The following is a 16,869-nucleotide window of genomic DNA, read 5'->3' as shown; positions in this document are numbered from 1 at the left end:
ATGTTGCTATATATTCTAAATATTGCAGTCATTATTAAAGTTGTGAGGATCTTCTGGCTTTCCATTAGTGTTGAAAAGCACTCTATTTTGTCAGCATTTAGATGAATGACCCAATCGCAAGGAGATGTCACATTCTGTTTATCTACATTAATACAATTTAAAGAGTCCCCTGGACGCTCAACTCAATCAGACCACCAGAAATGAAATACAAATATATTTGTGGTTTTTACGATGGATGTATGTACTGTCTCTGTGTTGTTTTATTATTTTCAAGTTAGGTCTGCAACTGAACAGATGGAACGAAATTAATTCACTTAGTTTATAATTCCAAGGGGAGCAAGAAGGGAAGAAAAGAAAACAAGAAGGAAACTATTTACCTCATGTTTGTAAGCAGATGCAACAAAATGAAAATGTATTTTCTTTGACACACAGCCATGGAGAGACAGAATTTGTCCTTCTCCTTTCCCCACATTCACTCACATTCCTATACTCTCTCTCTCTCTCTCTCTCTCTCTCTCTCTCTCTCTCTCTCTCTCTCTCTCTCTCTCTCTCTCTCTCTCTCTCTCTCTCTCAGACACACACACACACACACCCACTCACACATATTGAAATCTGTGCTCTTTTGGGATGATTGGGATCGCCGGTGGTATGGATCCAGCAAAGTGAGATGGAATTTAAATTGGATGTTAAATAAGCATTACTCTGCCTGATTGTCTGGCTAGCCCGAGAAAGTGGGCAAGCAGCGAGGCGGGGTATGCTCCTCCCTCTCAGTTAGTTATCTGAAATTGGGGTGAGATTAAATTAAAGCATGAGCAATTAGAGACGTGCTGGTGGTGTTGCTTACCTTGCATCATGTTATCCACATTATACCAATTTTACTTACAAATATATTCTCAAACGTAATGCTGATCTTGGGAAAACAGCAGGTTGTACCTTTGTCTGATATATCAGAATAAATAGTAAATAAACGGTTTGCTGGATGAGACCCACCTGGCTCAGATGTTACCTCAGCCCTTCCATCCTGCTCCTCATTGTTAGGGTTTATCCCCATGGAAACCCTCCAGAAGCCAGCGATGGTGTAAAAGGCTGGTGTTTGTGGGGAAGTTAGGTCCCTGGAGGCTTGTTTTTTTGTTTTTGCTTTCCCGAGTCTGCTGGCCTCCGAGATTCTTTTTTTTTTTTTTTTTGTGACTGATTTACATGTCAAGAGCCCTCCTAGACCTTTGTTCCCCACCACCAAGTGGAACAAGCTTTTGAGACAGCTCAATCTCAAAAGCCTCTCTTCTGCCAGGTCTCTCATAGGGTAATGTTACTGCTGGCCTGTCAGTCAATCGCAATTGACAATGAGTATAGCTCACTGCACAGTATAATCAGTATTTCTACATATATTGCCTCAGGGGCTTAGTTCCTTGCAAAAATAGTCTCCTATGCAGCCGTAGTCTAAGCTTTTCCCTCAGCTTTTAATGGAGACACATAAATACGGAGAAAAGTTGTTTTTTTTCAAGTATCTCATTTCCCAACTATGATTGATTTATTAAGTTTTTCCCATGACAGCCACAGCAGCTGTTACACATGGTGGCCTCGCAGTCATCTGTTAGTGCAGCAGCATCAGAGTTAGTGGCTCAAAAAATTGAACAATCTGATTTAAAAAGGAAAAGTCTGGCTCTGTGCTAGGGACTGCTCTGGAGCCTCTAGACTTGTTTGTGGGAAGATGAATATTGCAAAAAGCTTGCTACCAAGCTGCTGGGCCACACTGCACACACTCGGAACAACGTGTTAATTAAAAGGGGAGAAAGTCAGTGGCTTCTTAAGTTCTGCTGCAATAACATCTGGTAGAGGAGGTCAGACCTGCCTGCTGAAAAAGCTGACTCTTTAAATTAAAATTTGCACCTTTGTTTATTGTTATAATTGAGTTTTGGTTGAATATGTATACTGCAACAGTAGGATTTCCCTACACAAGTCGTGAAGTGTAGTTCCTGCCAGTTCAGATACATTTAATTAGATGTCTTCAACTTAGTTTATTTCTCTTTTTTCATCTATCTTTCAAAGCTTTTTTTGCCACTCTTCTTGCACTTTGTAGGGCTAGCATTGTGCAGAAGAGGATAATCCTTTTCCAAGATGAAGGCCCACTCACCAAGAAGATGTGTGAAAAAGGTATGCTTTTATTGACAAGTCCACATTTTCTTCTGCTTTTCCATCTTTTTCTTTCCATGTGTTTCCTTTTTTTTTACTTGATTCACTCTGTTGTCCTTCATTCTTGATTTTGATGCAGGGACACTCTTGATTGCCCCCGTGGTCTGGCATGTGAACGATTATAAATGAATGCGGACCCCTGGGTCCGTGTGACATTTGATGCCACACAGAAAAACACATCACCAGAACTTTTCCGCACAGCTTCCTTTTCCCTCATACCCTTCCTCGTCTCCTCCCTTTGGCTCTGCACTTTCTCCACCACTCATTTGTATGATTGGCATCACTCTCACCTCTTTATACAAATGAGCAATGTCTCTCTCCTCTTTTTCTGATTTCTGTTCAGAATCCTTGTACGGAGACACCACAGACAAACCGCTGCTCGACTGTTGTGCCTGTGGGACGGCAAAGTACAGAGTCACCTTCCACGGGAACTGGTCAGAGAAGATTCATCCCAAAGACTATCCCCGTAAGCACAAGTGTTCTTCAAATCAATCATGGCATCGAGCTATGTCACGCATAGCTGCTGGAAAGTTTCTCTTTTACTAAACCCTTTTTGAACTAATCTTCCTACCAAGTAGTTCTGTTGGATATTATCAGGAAGATGGGCATTGTCTTTTACCTTGAATGGACATACAGTTCATGTTCTTGCTGCTGCAAATACTCACAAACATTATTCATTTCTTTATGGAAGTTGCAACGATGCAACAAACTGTTTTGGGTTTTTAAAAATGACATAGCCTCCTTGTAAAGGTCTTCGGGGTTGACCTCTGCGGCTTAGCCAAGTTATATGTCCCTTGGATGATGCGGCTGGCGAGCTGTTGCAGAATGATTGGGATAATGTGCATATAACCTTGAGCCACGCTATCAGGATGTGAAAAGACTCACAGATTACACTGCCTTTCTTGTCTAAATCAGCCTCTCGCTGGTCAGATCAATATACTGATTAGAGAGGAATAAGATAAACCCTGAGATCGAAAGGAGCCCTAACTCACTGTCTTGAGGAGGGAGTAGATGGTATGTAACTCACTCAAATACACATATACACACACACATGCGCACACTCTTGGCAGTTAGATCAACCTAGAAAAGGAGCGGGGAAACTGTGTGGCTTCTGTTTCATCCCAACTCTTGAGGTGTTACAGATTGATTTCACCTTCCACAATGTCATTTCCTCGGTAACTTGTTATTATAAATGGTTGATTTGCTTTTTTAAATGATATTCAGTGACTGCCATGTAAAGCACTCATGGTGGTTCTGTCCTTTTTTTACTTTGTTTTCTTGACCTGACTCTGACTTTTTGTTGCAAGAACTACAAATGTATTTTTGCCCACTGAGATCTGCAATTATGTCACAATAACCTCCAGTTTTTAAACCTATCCTTTAACATGAGTCACTATGTCAATGTGGTGCTGTATTCTGAGTCTGAATTGGTTGTAAAAGGGGCCGTACTGTTTTTAACTGCTGACATGATAACCTTGGCAGTTCTATTTTCTTTCTCCCTATTGTCCCATTTTAATTTCTACAACATTGCTGGGCTTTTCAGCCCAAAGCAATACAAACACGCATGGACAGAGGGAGGACAGAGTGGTTTGGCTGTCAGCAATGATTTTTGATGGATTCGCACAAACTCAATTTGCTCTTTGGCAATTCTGACAATAGAAGCAAAGAGCAAAAAGTACAGTCCAATGAGGTGTTCCCAAGAAGTGTATTTTTTTCTTTCTTTCTTCATACTTTTTCTTATGCCATCTAAAGGTTGACAAGAACAAGAACAAGGACATTCACCATGGGCTTCCTTTACAATAAATGTACATGAATTATAACATCTTGACATTGTATGACAGAACAATCGTAGTTTAGCTGCAATATGCCTTTCCTCTGAGGACAACATTGCTGACGTGAAATTTCTGCACTTATTTAAAAAGAAAAAAAAAAATCACCCCACATTTAAGGGGACATTTTTAGATGAAAGCATGGCCACTCTTAACCCTAACGGTTTGGCAGGCGCCCTTGGGGGACCGAGGGCCTTTGCTCTGGCTTGGGTCATTTTGACTCGAGCCTTAGCGACTTAAGGGTTAAAACAAACAAACAAGGGTTTCAGTACAGTAGGTGATTTTTACCTGACAGGATCTCTTGATATAAGGCTGGCTATCCGAATAAAAAAATAAATTTGTTAAATGTTATATGACTGTAAAAAGTCATATAAAGTACTTCATATATAGCTTCAAATAATTACTTTGAATAGAATATTGTAAGGTAAGTCATATTTGACTTCAGATGAGTCAGAGGGTAACTATGAAATCCATTTTACATCCATTGTTTAAATTAAATGGCTAACAAATGAAGATCTTCTAGATATAAAGGACTGAAGTCATTGAGTATTTGAGTAGTCAAGTAATCTGTTGGTTACTAATCTGACACAAAAAAGAGCCACTTTTAAGGGGAAACTTCTAGATTTTGGGGAAACTTTTAGCATTTTGACTCGAGCCTTAGCACCTTGCAAAGGTTAAAGTTAGGAAAACAGGGGGAAAAAAGTTAGGTCTTTAGAATTAACTACTAATTTGTTTGAATATTTAAAAAAATACAAAATTTTATTTAAACTTTTATTGTAATCTCATTTTAGGGGCAAAAGTTGAAAACAACAACAACAAAAAACAACAGCAATCCCAAATGTAAACTCAAGATACAGTATACTTTGAACTAAGGCAGAAATCAAAACAGCTTGTTGAGCTTATTAGAAGGAAATGTTGCAATTATAGGCGGAAGTCCTGCAAGACAAATTCTTCTTCTTTAGTGTAACTAGTACATCCATCCATTTTCTATAGCCGCTTTATCCTTTGCAGGGTCACGGGGGTTTATCCCGGCTAATTACAGGCGAGAGGCAGGGGTCCACCCTGGACAGATTCAAGCTCTTTTATTATTGATCATTAAGTATTCCCTGCCTGGCATGAAGTTAAATACATTTAATGATCTTATTAAGATAAACTCTGGAAAAACAAACACAAACAAAAAAACAACTCATGCTCAGCATCTGTCATGTGTAACGTCTTAGGAAATGCCTCCAAAAGGCACTAAAAGCGGCTCAAGTCAGGAGAAAATAAATAAATCAATAAAATTAAATCCTGGCTCTTTCTACAAATCTCACAATTGACGTTCTAACAACCTATACACATACGTCACATAAATCTAATAGCCGCAGGTCTCCACGTTTCCTTTGTATCGCTGTCAGTAGTATTTGTAAAGTGGAGGACTTAGATTTAGACTGAGAGGTAGGAAAGATGGGCAAGAAAAAACTTTAGTAAACAAAAACAAAAAAAATGAAGGAGCAGAATAAAAATGGTTGAAAATGAAAGTAAAACAAACAACATAAGAATACAGGAGAAGGAACTTAAGCTAAGCATTTACAAATAACTTAACACAAGCTGGATAAAGGCATAAGAATTGTTCATTAGAACATTATTTGATACAAAAGCGGTCCTTGGGCTGCACAGACGGGCGGAGGATCTCTACTTTGTCAAAGAAACCTTGGTATAGATTTGCATATTTTACCTTCTACAATGCATAATATGATTCCTCAAGGACTCTGGAGGAACTTCGGTGCATAAAGGAAAAGGGCACAAACCTAAGATGGACTGCTGCGATCTCTGATCCCTCAGACGACGCTGCGTAAAGCATCATCATTCAGCAGTAGCTTATATAAGCACTTGGACAAGAGTTGACCTTGAGAGGCTTTTGTGAAGTACACGGCAGTGCCAAATTAACAAATGCCACTTAAACCCCTACTTTACTTTATTGAGAGGTGGTGTTGACATGGCTGGGCACCGAGGCATCTGAAGCCGTGGACAGTGAAATGTGCATTGTGGCCTGTCTTATCAGAAATTGCCGCCTCACGCTCCAGTCTGTCCTCAGCAAGTCCAAGCGCCAGCGCCTGTGATGGTATCAGGTCGTATCCCTCGGCAAAGGTCACTGACTTATCTGAGATGGCAGCGAACGCTGCTTTCAGGATGACGTCGCTCTGAGTGACAGCCATGCATTTTTCAACAAGACAATGTATCACCACGTTTTACACACATTACAAAGGCTTGGCTGAGGAACAAGAGGGTGATTTTTTTCTGAAATAGCTGGCTTCCCTTCTCACATTTTCCCAGCAGACAATCTGTGGAGGATTTTCAAATAAAAAATGTGACAATGACAACTTCATACTGCTGCTCATCTTAAGATGTGTTTGCAGGAAGAATGGGACACAATAACAAATGGAATGCTTCCCCCGCTTGGTGTCTGCAGTGACAAAAAAACCTTGTAAGTGAGAGGGAATGGCAACATTATTGTCCTAACTCAGTTCGAATGTGCTGCAGATCTTAAATGCAAACATAAATGTATACTTACAAACGACATTTTCCAGATAACTTTTTTTCTTTTTTGGATTGTTCCAGTAAAAATGTGAGCTCCCTAACAACTGTGGTGGGAACCTATTTTGGTGCTGTATTTGCACTCTTCATGTCATCTTTGCTCCTCACAGAACTAATCCAGTTCTTTTTCATCTCATTATTCCTCTGCAATTTAAGTCGGCAGCTCATGTTTCCCTGCACATTTGGTATCTAGAGAACACGTAGCGAAAAAGGCAGTGTAGTAAGCAAGGTAGTTTGTCAGATAAGAAGAATCAGTGGTTAAAAAAAAATACAAAAATACATAATAAAAATAGGACAGTATGGAAAATGCAGAGAAAAACAACAACTTTGATTTCAAAGACGTGCACTCAATGTATTTATGATTTTTTTCTTTCTCTTGTGTTTGCTTCCCTGTGCACCAGACGCACAGAGCACAGACATGTAACTGTGCCTTTGGCAAATGTAATTTACACTCTTGCAATGGCAGCAACATATGCCTCCTTCAATATGACTTCAGTTCCAGTGATGTCCATGCATTTTCCAGTAGAACAATGCAAAAACACATCATACACACATATTAAGTTGTGGCTGAGGAAGAAGAGGGTGCTGGTGCTGGACTGGCCTTGCTGCAGTCCTGAGCTGTCCAAAACAGAGAATGTGTGGGGGATTTTAAAGTGAAAAATGTAACAACAGCCCGGTGCTGTTGCATGCCAATATCTGTTTACATGAAGAAGGGGGGAAGTAACAGCCCCAGCGCTTCATTATTTGATATCCTCAATAAATTCCAATTTAGGCACCTAAAATATTAGGCAGAGGCATAATATGTGAAAAGAGAACATGATGAAATGTCAAATCAGGCACTTATGCTTTGAGGGAATTGCAGTTCTGTAGAAATGACACGGAAACATCAAAAGGGTGTCTATAAATCCCTTTATGAGCAGATGTATTCCAAGCCCTATTAAGCCCCAGAGAAGGGGATGCAAAAGGGCAAGAGCTTCCACTGTCTCCGCTGCCATCATCACTCAGTTGGGCATTATAGACAGGACCACTGTTGCATACTATGCATCCTTTCAGATATAAAACAGATATTAAGATCCATTATTTTGTGCATCTCTTGGATACACAAACAATTTGTCTTGAGCAAGAGAAACAGATAATCAAAGGATAATGAGAGAGCATGCCTTTTTAACCGATACATGAGAGGTGACAGGAGCATTTGAGAATCCTTTTTAGACCAAAACAAATCACTGTTTGGCAATAAATATCTTGCAATGGGGGAAATGTTTGGTCTGTCAATCAAAAGACTAATGGACCATAACCAGGATTTCTACAGCTGTGCCTCTAGGTTGTCAAAAACATGGTCTGCAATGGAATGATGCAGAAATAACGTTAGGAAAAATGCTGAGATGTCCACCTAATGAGAGGTTTTTCTGTCTGACTTTACAGGTCGTGCCAATCACTGGTCAGCCATCATCGGTGCCTCCCACTCTAAGAATTATGTGCTGTGGGAATACGGCGGCTTATCCAGCGATGGAGTAAAGCAGGTCGCCGAGCTGGGCTCCCCGGTTAAAATGGAGGAGGAGATCAGACAGAAGGTAAGAGTCTCCAGTGCAAGGAGATGACCAATGAAGTCCTATAAACATTAGCAGAGAAAACCGAACAGTAATTAATCAGTAAATGTAAAACATATTTCACAACTGAATGAAAATACTCAACAGTTAAGAGATGACTTATACGGAGCAGCAAGGGCCTCAGAGGATGTCTCAGTATCTGGTCAATGAGATTTTTGTCCAAACTGTTTATTGTTGTCTGCCATTTAAATACCACAATATGCACGATTTGGTGGGGTACATTTCTTAGATCTGGTTAGCATGATTAAAGGAAAAATAAGAGGAATCTATGTATCAAATTTGGTGAAATGAACTCTTGAGCGGAGCAATATGAATTCTCCAAAGTAATTTGATGTTTTATCACCGCTGGGTGTTGGAGATGTCTCAGGAAATGTTTGGGGGTGGTAGCTCTGATATTTATCACATGCTCATTTAATTAGTAGTTGACTTAAAGCAGCACAATGTAACTTTCAGATTTTGTTGTGTTTGGCGGCTCCTTTGGACAAAAGCGGTAGTGCTTTACCAGTAGTGTGGAAGGGTTCCTACTATCCACCTCCAAGTTACATAGTGCCAGTGAAGGCGATACAGACCCCTCAGACCATGACACAGGTTCATTAAACCTGTTGTAAGTTGATGTACCATCATAATGACTCTGGAAATATGATATTAAGGTGGAAAAGTTACATAGTGCTGCTTTAAAGGGGACCTATTATGGCATTTAATGTATATTTTAAACAGGCCTTAAATGTCTTAAAAACAATCAAAGCTTGTTTTTTCTACATAAATGAGAAATTCAGCATCTGGGCCATGTTTTCATTTTTACCGCTTCGAACCTCCTTCTCTATGAGGGATTCTGAGGGGCGGGTAATGATAATGAGGCTCTGCGCTGATTGGCTGCCTGAATGACGTGTAGCAGGGGAGGGCACAAAGCCTCGCTCCGGGCAGAAGAGCCGGCTGCGTACACTATTAAAGCGTGTCCTATGCGAGCGAGCGTCAGCGACAAAATCAATTCCATTGCTTTATTTTTTTTTTATTGGACTGTCCTAACTGGCCGCGAGTTTAACGGTTTCAGTGTGGACAGAGAGCGACCGATGTCACACAGCTCGACGCGATAGTCGGACTCTCGCATGCAGTTATGACACGGTGTAGATGTAGATGTAGATGTTATGACACAGATCTTAAAGCCTGAATTACAGTTCTGCGTTAAATCGATGCGTACCCTACGCCGTAGGCTCTGCGTTGGTGTAACGCAGAACCATAAATCAGCCTTTAGTTCCCTGAAGACTACACTAATTCACACAGGAAGCTTTAATTGAATTCTAAACAGGTACACCACAGTTATTTACTCAGATTCCTCATCATTTCATTTCTTATGTTACAAGACAAATTAATAATGTTAACTGTAAAGAAATCACAACACTGAATGTTCACAAATGGCAACTTTATTGTTAAAAAAAATAAAAAAACATTTGTACACATTATATACACCACTTATATACACCATACACTGTTTATATACACCAAGTTGTATATAAATAACATTTATGCACTATTGCTGGCTCAAAGGGCCGTGCATTTCTTCTGAAGGTGTCGTTGAACAGCTTCAGGTGCATTACTTGGAAGATCTGAAACCATCAACAGAAAAAAATGTATTACTAATAGAGCTCCGGTGTTACCTAACGAGTGAGTGGCTCCGTTAGGTAACACTGGAGCCACCGGAGCTGCTCACCGGAGCTCCGGTGTTACCCGTAGACAAATATAAATAACATAAAAAAATTTACGTCACTTACCGCTGACTCGTGTGCAGTTGCCGGGTCCGTACTGTTGGTACTGATCCTTTTATGAGGGTAAGTGTCGATGCAAAACCTAATTTTTACTGTTCCTCGTTGTTGAAACAGCCACACGATACACTTATACGCTTCAAAACAATGGCGGACGCTCCGGCCGGCGGAGTTAGTTGTGGGCGTGGTTTCACGCAGCGGAGGCCAACCTATGGAAATCGTTCCCGTCGTGAGTCATGACGGGAGCAGAATCTGAACGGCTCGTAAAAGTCACATGACACTGGATGGCTCATCCGGGCGGCTGTACAGACACTGCAGAATTTGGTTGCTTTCCTCCTTCTCTGAGTTGACAGGGTGAGGGGAGACCACTTTATATATGTTAAAGCAAGAAAAAACGTGTTTTTCATAATAGGTCCCCTTTAAACAATGCTGGGTTATGTTTCCACTGGAAGGAAACTTCCTTTCAGGTAATTTTACATTTCAGCTTATCATTTCTTACACGGTTCTAGCCCTCCACTTATCGTGTTCTTTCTCCCTGCTTGTTCACTTTTCTTTATTATCACCACAAATAGCCTGGTGTATCTTTCTTCTTCCTTACTTCTCCGTGGCTGTCTCACTAAGTCCTAAAATAACCCACGGTGGCAGAGCAGATGGTCCTGCAAAGAGCTTATTGTTGGCTAATATGGAAGACCTGGAGTCACAGCGAATAATGAGAGCGTAGTGTGAGCAATGGGGTCTCTGTGTCATTGTTACCTTCCCACTGCTATTATAGCAATGTCTTTCCTTGCTTTGTTCTTACTTTTCAGCCTGGTTTGTTTAACAAGTTACCTCGAAGCTTGGTGTGGAGACAGATAGTGCATTTGATTTGATTGATTCACATGATTAAGGTGTGAAAACACAAATCGTGTCAGAAAAGCAAAATATGTCAGAATGAATGTTAAAAAAGCGATTATCTCTTGAGCGCATTAACATTTTTTGAATATAACCAATTACAAATTATTCTATCTATCTACCCATCTACCTGTTACCTTCCTACCTGTGTGCATGTTTTAAACGTATGTATTAAATGTTTATCTGGGAGGTCTCACTCTCCCCAAGTTTATTTGTAAACCGCATGAACATTTTCTCCACATTTATTAGTCCTCTTTTGCAAGGATCCCCATTACAGCTATGCTGATAAATCCCTAACCAACCTCTCGAGGTATGTACAGTCGAGTAGACACCACACACAGCTGGTCTCCATGGATGCAGACCAAGAAGGACTTCACTTTACAAAGATATGGAAAAAACAACTCATAAAACCTTTACATTTAGAGTGAATAAAAATATCAATTCTGCAATCAGATGAGATATAAATTGAGTGTTTTAACTCCAGGATATGGCTTTTATTGGTGAAGGAAAAGGGGAACAAAAATGTAGTTCCAAGAACATCTTACAACTAAGCATGCTGCTGAAAAAGCAATGCTGGGGGCTGTTCTCGCTCTCTCTTGCTCTCTTTTGCTCTCTTTTGCTCTCTCTTTTTAAGATAATAAGCTTCACGACATTGTCAGAGTAACTTGTTAGTATGTTTATATTTTGGACATCTTCCAAATTATGGGGAAAAAAAAGTTAAAATCTGCCTTTCAACATGACAAAGATCTGAAGTCTATAGTCAAACCTGTGAAGAAGTTGTGAACAGTAAAAAATATACATTCACTTTGTCTGAGCCGTGATCCTATCTGGTATCTCTAGGCGTAATTACAGACCAAACTTAACTTACCTGACCAAACTCTAGCTTATTGTTGTGATGGCTTTGCCTTTGATTACTCAGAGTTGACATTTTTTTTAAGAAACATTTTTCATTAAAAAGACATGAAAAGAAATAGTAAAAATGGATTACTGAAATGACTCTTATTGTGTTTTTGGTTGCGTTTTGTATTAGTTCTAACCAGATAAAAAGTTTTTTCTTTGTTTTGTTTCTATCAAAACATTTCAAACTTTACTACACCTTAATGCTTTCTTTCTTTTGTGTGCGTACATGAAAATATATCGTATGATGGTTCCTGTCCTTTTGTCTTATATCCCCCATAGTTTCTCTCTCATCTGCGTTCACAGTTGGTTTTTGATAACAGCAATCGGAAAAAAATGTTTTGTTTCCTTGGACAGTCGGCTCACATGTCCACTGTCCACTTTTTTGTGACTCATAAAACAGAAATGTGTCCTTGAGGTAAAGAGGCTGGTTGAAGGAGTCTCCTTCCTTTGAACCATGCTGTGCTGCTTGGTAAACGCTGACACCAACAGAAAGCTGAATCACTTTTGTACCAGGCAAGGCGACGAGGGGGGGGGGGCATCTGGGAATGAATGAAAAATTGATATTCATAGATGAGCTTCACTACAGCCTCAAGGTACGCTGATCAGAGTGTTCATACAAAGTTTCATTTGCAGAGCCAAGCAGGCATGCAGGCCATGCAAACGTGCCCAAACGCACACACATACACAAAGAGCCCCTTTTATCATGTTTGTGTCAATTCAGAGTCTGATGGCTTTATTTTGCATCTTCAGTTTGCAGAAACTGGGACCAGTGTGCGTTTTACAATCTGTCTTGCTGTGAAAGTTTATCAAAATGTTGTTGGGTAAATGTTCATGTTCTGTCCTCTAAAACTCAATCCACCTTTAGAATTTGACTTAAATTAAGCTACAACTCTATAAATACTGGTAGATACATATTATCCTTTCATAATAATATTTAAGTATGAACCAGGGGCGGAGCAGGGGTCCGAGCCTAGGGGAGGCGAAGCATTCTAGATGGGCCTTTGTGGCCTAAACATCCCCGTTAAAACATAATCGGTCACAACGATTTAAATGAGGTTTCAGCACCATGGATTTTGCCAGTCATTATGTCAAACCTAATTATAAGCCTTATGCAGACTTTAAGATGCAAGTATCAAACTGGAGATACAAATCAAGTGATGTCTATGGAAACCCATTTCCGCCAGTAAAAGAAAAAAATAAGATGAAATCTTAGCCTTAAAAATTAAAATATCCCCACGGTAAGTCATTATGACATAAAAAGTCATAATTTCTTTGTATCTCATAATTATGCCTTTCTATCTCATAATTTCGACTTTCTATCTCATAATTATGACTTTCTATCTCATAATTTCGACTTTCTATCATAATTTCGACTTTCTATCATAATTATGACTTTCTATCTCATAATTTCGACTTTCTATCTCATAATTTCGACTTTCTATCTCATAATTTCGATATTTCGGGGATATTTTTATTTTTAAGGCTAAGTTTTTTATTTTTTTTATTTTACTGGCGGAAATGGGCTTCCATAGATGTCGGATTCAAGCCGAGTAGCACAATTCAGACACACGTGTTCAACCTACACGACAACAGTTTACAATGTGCAACGACATGTATTTAACACAATGACCGAGCGACACGGCGGTTAAACAGCAACAAACAATATAGGAGGGCGCAGGGCCGCCCCCTCTGCCCCCCCTCCTGCTCCGCTAGTGGTATGAACCCAATAGGACCTTAATCTGTGTAAAACGGCCTATTCTGACCTCCTTACTCTGAATAAGGGTTCATTCTCAGAGCAAGCCATAACTGAATCAAGCCACTTGGAGTATGCACCTTGAATTTTTCTAATCCACCCAACAGTTTAATCCCAGGTTTGGTGCTCAGTGTAGTCCTTATCATGGGCATTTTATATGATAAGAAGACTTAATGTCCTAGGATTCTGTCAAGTATAGTCTTCATCTTCTTTATACGTCAGCATCTGAAACAAGCAGCCCCGGCACTAAGACACTTATCACACTGAAACATCCTGCAGCCATCAGGGCGACAATTACTGTCTCTTTTTTTTTTTTTTTTTTCATATATAGTAGTACATTAAGTGAGCTTAAGTGATATTGCTAAGCATCATGAATAAAAATCGTTGGTGCTTTAGAATATAGGTGGGGGAAGTATAAGTTATAAATGCACTGAGGCTTCATACATCCAGTAGGTTGTGTAGGTAACATCAGAATGTAAAGGGGACCTCAAATTTATTCCCCTCGAATGGCTTCCCAGACAGGTGTGTAATATTGTTCCATTCATCAAGTACCACTGCTCTTATCGAACAACTTGGCAGCACCGGGATGCTGCCTGGGTTCGCTGTTGTTGTTCTTCCTTTCAGGTTTGAGGTGATTTATATATGCATTCACTTATTACAGAAGCTCAGTGTGTCACTAATGAGAAGTTTAATGAGACTCTCCATGGACCAGCGACCAGGGCCAAGGCCTCAGACGGATTATGAAATCTCTTATTTCCCCTCGCAGCATGGGGTGTTTTTCATTATTCCGCTGTAGAGATGCTTACAGCATCCTCTGTTATCATGAGCGCCACAGCTGTGCTGCAGAGCAGCGACATCACTCCTCAGACTGGAGACAGATAGAGACATTACAGATTAATGACGGATATACAGTGGTGTGTCACTTTAAGCAGCTGTGATCCTTTTTATTATTATTTTTTCTTAATACAAGTTTGCAGAAATGACTCCTGGGATCCTATTTCAGAAGACATAGACCTTTGTAAGTGTACCACAGAAACCAAAAGCCATAGAGCTGACCAACAGGTACTGTGGGTTAAACTGGTACCTTTTAATTAGGGCCCGAGCACTTGCAGTGCGAAGGCCCTATTGTATTTGCAGGAATTCTTTGTATTATTTTTTTTATTAGGGCCCGAGCACTTGCAGTGCGAAGGCCCTATTGTAATTGCAGGAATTATTCTTCTTCTTATTATTATTGTTCTGACAAAAGGAAGGCCTTTTTGCCCCCCTAAACGTGCTCAAAAAGTCACCAAATTTTGCATGCAAGCCAGGTCTGGCGAAAAATGTGATATTTAATGGTTTGCATTAATGGGCGTGGCAAAATGGCTCAACAGCGCCCCCTTGAAAACTTTGTGCCTCAAGCCCCACAATGCGGTTTGTCGTACATGCACGAAAATCGGTAAAACCGAACAGGAAGTCGGCCATTTTGAATTAATTGTGTAATTTTGGCGCAATTTATGCCCTTCCTTCGGCAGTTAATACGGCCCGAACCGTAACGTGCCCCCAAGTGTGTTATACAACAAAATGTGCGTCTCCATCCTCCGACACCACGCATTACTTTTCTCTTTCAAAAGCGTTACCGTGGCGACGCTAGACGACAAAAAGCGCGCCCACCCTTCATCTGATTGGTTCAGACCGAAAAAACTTTGCGCCTCAAGCCCCATAATACGCTTTGACGTACATGAACGAAAATCGGTACACACCTGTATCATGTCGCAACTTAAAAAAAAGTCTCTTGGCGCCATGGCCGAAACCAAACAGGAAGTCGGCCATTTTGAACATTCTGAATTAATCGCGTAATTTTGGAGCAATATATGCCATTCCTTCGAGAATTAATACAGCCCGAACCGTATCGTGCACCCAGATGTGTTATACATCAAAATGTGCATCTCCATCCTGCGACTACACGCATTACTTTTCTCTTTCAAAAGTGTTACCGTGGCGACGCTAGACGCCAACAAGCGCACCCCCCCTTCATCTGATTGGTCCATATTTGATAGTTCCCCAAAAGGCACCAAATTTGGCATGCAAGCCAGGCCTGGCGGTAAATTTGATATTTCATGGTTTACATTAATGGGCGTGGCAAAATGGCTCAACAGCGCCCCCCGGAAAACTTTGTGCCTCAAGCCCCACGATACGGTTTGACGTACATGCACGAAAATCGCTACACACCTGTATCATGGCACAACTTCAAGAAAAGTCTCTTGGAGCCATGGCCGAAACCGAACAGGAAGTCGGCCATTTTGAATTAATTGTGTAATTTTGGCGTAATTTATGCCATTCCTTCGGCAATTAATACGGCCCGAACCGTAATGTGCACCCAGGTGTGTTATACATCAAAATGTGCGTCTCCATCCTGGGACTACACGCATTACTTTTCTCTTTCAAAAGTGTTACCGTGGCGACGCTAGACGCCAAAAGGCGCGCCCCCCCTTCATCTGATTGGTCCATATTTGATAGTTCTCCAAAAGTAATCAAATTTTGCATGCAAGTCAGACTTTGCAATAAATTTGATATTTCTTGGTTTGCATTAATGGGCGTGGCCTAACGGCTCAACAGCGCCCCCTAGAATACTTTTATCTGCCATAACTTTTGAATGGTTTGACATAGGAAGTTGTGGGTGGTGTCATGGGACTCAGTAATGAGTCCTTAAGCTTCGTTGGCCTTAATTAGCCCCGCCCCTTCTTCTGATTGGTTGTCCCTTTTTTCTGCTATAACTTTTTAATGGTTTGACTCCCGCTTCCTGATTCAAACGTCTGCCGGCCCCGCCCCCCGACCAATCAGTGGCGAGTAGGGTGATGACGGCCCCGCCCCCCGACCAATCAGTGGCGAGTAGGGTGATGACGGCCCCGCCCCCCGACCAATCAGCTGTTGTAATGTGTTGACGTTAGAAATAGTCCCGTGCTCAGCCCGGTTAGAACCTCGGTTGAATGGTTACAGAAAAAGTAATAATAAAATAGTAGTGTTTTACTAATATTTATACCTTACAAATATTAAAAAAATTAGGAAAAAAAAGTTCCAGTCATTATATCGCTATCTTGGTCTGTCCTAAGCCAGTAAGTCAAAGTGAGGTATCAGCTGAGATGTAGCTCAACCAGATCATTGCGGTCTTTGATGCCGGTGGTTGGGAGTTCGACCCTGGCAGGATGCTGAAATTTTTGTAAGCAAATTTTGTGTTTTTTTTACATCAAGATGTGCGTCTCTTTCCTGCGACGACGCACATTACTTTTCTCTTTCAAAAGTGTTACCGTGGCGACGCTAGACGTGAACAAGCGCTCGTCCCCTTCATCTGATTGGTCCATATTTGATAGTTCTCCAAAAGT

At 40.7% G+C, this 16,869-nt stretch overlaps 1 protein-coding gene across 1 annotated transcript in view; it reads left to right on the top strand.

Annotated features, from left to right (window-relative positions):
• spon1a (spondin 1a) overlaps positions 1–16,869 on the top strand; it is a 130,773-nt gene that overhangs the window by 11,627 nt on the left and 102,277 nt on the right. Inside the window, exons 4-6 of the mRNA XM_061710854.1 lie at positions 2,078–2,151; positions 2,534–2,656; positions 8,022–8,170. Of these exons, the coding sequence (XP_061566838.1) occupies positions 2,078–2,151; positions 2,534–2,656; positions 8,022–8,170 (346 nt within the window). The remainder of the gene's footprint in view (positions 1–2,077; positions 2,152–2,533; positions 2,657–8,021; positions 8,171–16,869) is intronic.

The sequence above is a fragment of the Cololabis saira genome, chromosome 2 (assembly GCF_033807715.1).
Source record: "Cololabis saira isolate AMF1-May2022 chromosome 2, fColSai1.1, whole genome shotgun sequence".
NCBI lineage: Eukaryota > Metazoa > Chordata > Actinopteri > Beloniformes > Belonidae > Cololabis > Cololabis saira.
This window is presented reverse-complemented; position numbering and strand designations above follow the sequence as displayed.